The following is a 6,195-nucleotide window of genomic DNA, read 5'->3' as shown; positions in this document are numbered from 1 at the left end:
TTCAGAACATAAACAACTAGGGCTTAATGTATTAATATGCACCTTTGGGAAATAATCTGGCAGTACATCATGGGACAGACCCTTGGCTGACGTAACCTGTCACAGCTCTAGTGGATTCATTCTCAGTTTTCAACAAGTTAACATCTAACATTTTTAATTATACACATCTCTGGCCAGTATAAGCCTACATGAGCTTAGGATGCCTTGATCTTGTGAGTGCCATTATAATGTGTTCAAGGACTTTTGGACTTAATGGGTGTCAAAAATGTCCTTTTAGATCATATACCAAAATCAGGAGAATGAAAACCTGCAGCACCAGATAGGCACAAGGGCAGATTTCATTACTTCATTTGTCTCTGCTGTCTAAAACTACTTTAAATCTGTCTGGCACAGCTAGATTGGAGAAGATACGGAGCAGAGAGGCTTTACCAGCTAGAGCTCTGGCTACCTCCCTCTCTCATCCCACCCATGAGGGGAACAGGGCTTGTGATCAACAGGAATCAGCAGTGCTCAAAAAATGCTGGTGGCAAGGGTGGCGATGGAAGGGAGATTCACCCCGTAAAGCACATTTTCCTACAGTTCTGCACAACTTCAGTGACTAAAAAAAGCCCAGAGGAGCTTTCTGGACTAAGCAATATTTACTTGCCTGATGCCTCTGCCATTCAAGCAATTAAATTATTTCTTCGGTATCATCTAATGATTTTTTTTTTTGTCTCTTCTTCTTTCAGCTCCAAGGCTCCTTGAAGAGAAAGTTGGTGGTAAATCTGTCGCCTGTTAACAAGAGGCCCAATGGTGTTTCAGAGAGCTCCTTCCTTGACATTAAGAGGATAAGAGTGGGTGACAATATCTCAGTGGGACAAGGTGGACAACACGTTAACAATTGCCAAAGCCAGTCAATGTCAGGAGGTATGACTGTGGGGCAAGGATCACAAAGAAAGGCCAGCAGCCTAGCAAACAATACCCATGCTAGTGGGAATGACATGTTTAATATGACTTTGAAAGAGGTCAAGAAAGAACCAGGAGAAACAATGTCTTGCAGCAAACACTTAGACGGCCAGACATCCCATGAGAACATGTTCCCTAACAGATATGGGGAAGACTCATGGGACCAAATGATGGATCTTGAGCTTCAGGAGCTGTTTAATGAACTGACTAACATATCAGTGCCACCAATGAGTGATGTTGAGCTAGAGAATATGATAAATGCCACGATAAAACAAGATGAGCCATTCAACATTGACCTTGGGCAGCAGAACCAGAGGGGCCCTGTGAGATCTCTGCAGATGGATAAGATGGTGATAAAAAGTGAGTATGCACCAGGCATGAATCAGGCTCCTGTGGGCTCCCCACAGATGAGGCCTTCTTCTACAGGTCCAGCCTTCACTAGGCCTCCCCCTGCCATGTCTGCCTCTTCACCCATCCCCTCGGTGCCTCAAACACAGGTGTCACAGGTTTCTTCTGCGTCCAGTCGGCCATTGCCTAAGTGGAAGGAGGTGTCTCATGCACAGCAGCTCAAACAGATCGCAGCCAATCGGCAGCAGCATGCCTTGATTCAGCAGCAACAGCAGCAGCAGAACCAGACAGCCAACTGGTCTACTCTGTCTCCATCAGGACCTTCCCCTGGACCCTTTGTGCAAGAGAAAATCCCCAGTCCTTCTTTTCGCCAGCAGCAGTTCAGCCCGCAAAGCTCAGCAATGCTTGGGGTGCCAGTGAATGGAAACCAGTCAAAAGGGATGAACAACTACGTTTATAAACCAACCACTCCCCAGAGCAATCCCATGGACATAATCATGCAGCAGAAGCCTCAGGACCTCAACAGAAACTTTATCAACAGCGCTCAGCCACCTCTAGAGCAGCATCATGGCAACACAAAGCCTTTGTTTCACTTTAACTCAGAGCAAACAAACCAGCAGATGCCTTCAGTTTTGGGTTCCCAAAACAAGCCCGCCCTTCTGCACTACACCCAGCAGGCACAGGGTTCAGCTCCCGTGCAGCAGCCACAGCAACAGCAGCAACAGCAGCCGCAGCCGCAAACTGCTCAGCCTCTCCCAAACCAGTCTCTTCAGAGGCCACCTAATGTAACCCTAGCAATGCAGCAAAAAATGATGCTTCAGAAAATGCAGCAAAGCCAGCCAATCTCAGGTTTGCAGTATCCAGTCTCTCAGCAGCACAGACAGGTAAGACAAATTCCTCCTTCTTTGTTACAGAATCGCTCTGGTCCAAGTAATAAAAAGCTCTTCCAGCCTGGCCTCGTTCCTGCAGGAGATGTGTCCTGATGGCAGTTAATGACCCTCTCAGCATGCACTTCCGCAGAGCTGGTGATGGCGTGTTTAGCACCTATTCAGGTGTATCATGGGTGCACATTTAGAAGAATTTAAAGAAACCCATGCTCATAACACTTTTGATGCAATGGAATGAATATGTCATTGCTATATGTTATGTAGATACTTGTCAGAAAGGTGAGATAGTAGGGCAGATGCAAGCTTATTTTGGACTCCTATCTAAGTTTTCTAGCTTACAAAAATTAGGCTCTTTTGAAAGTCAAAATTTTAACGAATTCCTATGTTATCTTAGATAATATGTTTTACAATGTTAATTTTTGTGCCATCATTTTTCTCAGGGAGGCAGGGTTAGGAAATTCTGGTTTTAGATATCTTTTGACTGATATGACAAAAAATACTGTTTGCACATTTGCTATCGCTTTGGCAAAGAAGAACTAAGATTTATCTCTGAGCTTTACAAACACCCATCGCACTTCTGGGAATATTCTGTGGATAAAATACATGCTTAGATATGAAGGAGAAGGTTGCCACAGATATGTCTACAATTATATTCCATGTGGCTAGCTCCCACTGTGTTATCATGAGACAGTGCTCTGACAAGATCTGGTGTTGTAGCTCAGTTGTGCTATGCCAAGTCCCTGTGCACCCAAGTCTCAGATCCCAAGTTTCAGACCTGCCAATCAAAGTGAGGATGTGCAACTTCCCTGTACCCCAGAGTCTGGAAACCAAGTGCAAAACAAGTAAAACATATTTGACTTTGGGATGTTTAAGCAACTCTGAGTAGTATAGGTGGGACTTTGTCTCAACATATTTGAAGATATGGAATTGCAGTACAGGTGTGGAGATCATCTGTAGGTATGAAAACAGTTATGAGAAGCTACTTAAAAATGAAAGCCTAAGTTTTCCATGGAGTCTCGGACAGTAGCACTATGAACAAACCATTCGGAGATGGAGTTTCTTCACCAAACTGGGTGGACAGTCTGATGCTTTAAAAAGAGTAGATATAGTTGTATGCCTGCACACCTTTCTCCTTTTAACTCTTTTAAATTTCCTGACCAACTAACCATGACTTTCTCCAGCAACTAGTCCCATAGCAAGAGGTACCAGGTGAAACCTATGGGCAGGTGTGATAAATTGCTTTGTTGAAAGATGCTGTAGAATGAGTGTTGGCAGGATGCAAGCACAGTTTTGCTGTTTTACAGAAGGTCTCTGCAAGCTGTTCGTCTTCTTCTTGAGCCACTGTGTGCCCTCTTCTTAGGTGCATTTCCCCATTCTCTTAATAGACTGGCAGGCAGATGAATTTTAACAGTTCCTTCATTCAGCCATGATGAACCTTCCAGCAATCTGTCATCACAGGGGAGACAGGCAAGATTTCTGCAAAAACTACTGTTTTTCTGAAAAAATGTGCAAGGTCACATTCTGGAAAGGCATAAAGAACAACTCTGCTGGAAGTAACATTAACTCCTTGCTCTGTGTCCTCTTGGGCTGCTGCTCAGGGAGGCCAGCCAACAAGATGGGACTTGGCACCTTGGCCCTAGTAGTACTTGCAAGATTTACCATGAGTGTAGCGGGATTTCTCACCTGTGCAGCCACAAGATCTGTGGCTTAGGAAACTTGTCCTCAGTGAACTTTGCTGAGTGCCAAACTTTAGATATTACACCAAGGAAGGGGTTTTGCCTATCATCACAGACTTCTTTCTGCAAACTAATTTTCCAAAGTTTCTTGTCATCTGACCACTTTCCACAGCTGTTTCTGTTAGATATGGCTACCTGACCCACAGCACAGTTGAGAAGCTTGGAAGCTTTTTAGACACAAATTACAGGGCTTTTGCAGTAAGGATGCTGTTTTTTCTATGCTCTAGAGAGATAACTGGATTTTTTTAGAGATCCTTAGTGGTTGTTCCAAAGTGCTGACGAAGTTCAGAAAATCAGTTAGGTCTCTCTCAAGCAGAGTATTTTGTAGCTGCAGGAACAATACTCAGAAATACAACTGGTCCATAAATTGCAAGGTTTTTAAAAGGTTTGAACATAACTGTTTATGTGGCAGTATTCATGAGTTCTGTGGACCCTTTAGCACCTGCCTGCACTGCTGCAAGAGCCCACCAACCCCTTGGTCAGGGCCTGCTTGCCACGTAAGTCTGAATATTAAATCAGAGGGGGAGGAGACAGCACTAGTATTATCTTCCAGTAAAGACAACAAAGGTCAAAGCGACCTTGTGGGTCGACTGCTGCTGATTTTAGCAATGGGGACATCACCTCATTTAGGCTGCACAATCTGCTTTCCTGAAGGATCATCTCCCACCTCTGAGGATTTCTACACATCATTAAAAGTAATGCATGATTAATTACCAGCATTTACTAATTAACTTCATGATTAATATTTATTTTACTCATGCTCTATTTCTGCATGAGGAATCAAGATTTGATTCTGCTTGGTATCATTCAACTCCTCCTCAGATCATTATAGGACCATCTCACAACTGGCTGGAATGGCTTTGTAGCTGGTAATGTGAGGGCACATTCATAAAGGACTGCTGTGACATTGCCATCAGAAATCACTGACTGGAACACTCTAAGTTCACATTTTTAGCAGAACTAGCTCACCCTCTGGATTTTTGATCCCCAAGCTTTAAGATCCCCAAAACCCATCTGAGCTTGGTTTTATCAGTTCAAACTGGCTAACTGGAAATGTAAGGCTTATAATTTCTCTGCTTGTCATATTCCCTTTGTGTCAAACAAACTTACAGAGGGATTTGCTAATTAGATGTCTTTTGCCTCTAGGGAAAAGTCATAAAAATGATGGAAATCATCTCAGTTTCCTGGAAGGTTGATCTGAATGAAGGGTTTGTTTGCCTCTCTCCTTTATTCTCCATTGTTCTGGGAAAGATTCCTTTTCTATTGTCTATTGGAATGCAACATACACATAGTCATGAAAAAACTCATAGAAATTCAACACTCTCTTTGTTTAGGAAATAATTAGAAGCTCCAAATTCTATACAGGTTTAATCAGGTTTGTGATACTTCTACAGAACCTTGGCTGAAAATCTGTAACTGGGCCTGGGCAGAAGCCTAACTTTTCACTTTTGAAGGAATAGAGTCCAGTCAGTGAAAGATGCTTCTGAAGAAAGACTTAAGGTTTTTGAACAGAAGAATTGATGTTTTTAACAAGTCCAAGAAATTCCACACACGTTTTCAAAGTTTTTGATCAGCCATTATACTTGTTCAATAACATCCATTAGTTTTCTGTGAAGAAGTAAAAGAAAAAAAACAAAGAAAAGAAAAGAAAAAAGAAAAGAAAAGAAAAGAAAAGAAAAGAAAAGAAAAGAAAAGAAAAGAAAAGAAAAGAAAAGAAAAGGAGAAAAAGGCTGTATCTACTAAATAAATAAAATATTATTCATCCCCTTCTGGTTTTGACTTAAAGCCAAATTAAACTCAAGGACTTCAAGCTGAATTTTTCTCCAATTGTTTTTATTCAACTTCATTTGCTCAAGGGAAGGGAGAATAGGAGGCTGAGCTCATGAGAACAGGAACCCTAAAGGAGCAAGGCTACTCCATCTGCTACATGTGGGCATGTGTCCTATTTAGTCTTGGCTTTGGAGGCAAGGATAACACAAGGGATCGTGAGAGCTTCACCCCCCACTTTACATGAACAACCAGTAGTCCATATTTTTAAGGCTCTGGAAACATCAGTGTAGATACAAGCCACAACAGTGTTTGCTTGTGGAAAGCTCAGAGCCTTGTTAGTCCTTGTTCCTTCAGAATTGCTTTGAGGATGGAATCATCTTCTCCTTTTTCAAGTCTCTATTTTCTCTTTCAGTAACCCAAGAATTGTGATTAGTCGCACTTTAAGGGGTGGTGATGGTGGTATTTGCCCTTGCTTGCCCTAATTGGAGCATGCCTTAGATCATTTTCTT

At 42.4% G+C, this 6,195-nt stretch overlaps 1 protein-coding gene across 1 annotated transcript in view; it reads left to right on the top strand.

Moving 5' to 3' along the window:
- Positions 1 to 674: 674 nt before the first annotated feature.
- MAML2 (mastermind like transcriptional coactivator 2) overlaps positions 675 to 6,195 on the top strand; it is a gene marked incomplete at its 5' end in the record, with an annotated part of 66,156 nt that continues 60,635 nt past the window's right edge. The window contains one exon of the mRNA XM_017738188.1: positions 675 to 2,177. Within this exon, the coding sequence (XP_017593677.1) occupies positions 675 to 2,177 (1,503 nt within the window). The remainder of the gene's footprint in view (positions 2,178 to 6,195) is intronic.

Source organism: Corvus brachyrhynchos, unplaced genomic scaffold (genome assembly GCF_000691975.1).
Source record: "Corvus brachyrhynchos isolate BGI_N302 unplaced genomic scaffold, ASM69197v1 scaffold117, whole genome shotgun sequence".
Taxonomy (NCBI): Eukaryota; Metazoa; Chordata; class Aves; order Passeriformes; family Corvidae; genus Corvus; species Corvus brachyrhynchos.
The sequence above is the reverse complement of the archived record's forward strand: the minus strand, read 5'-3'. Positions and strand labels throughout refer to the sequence as shown.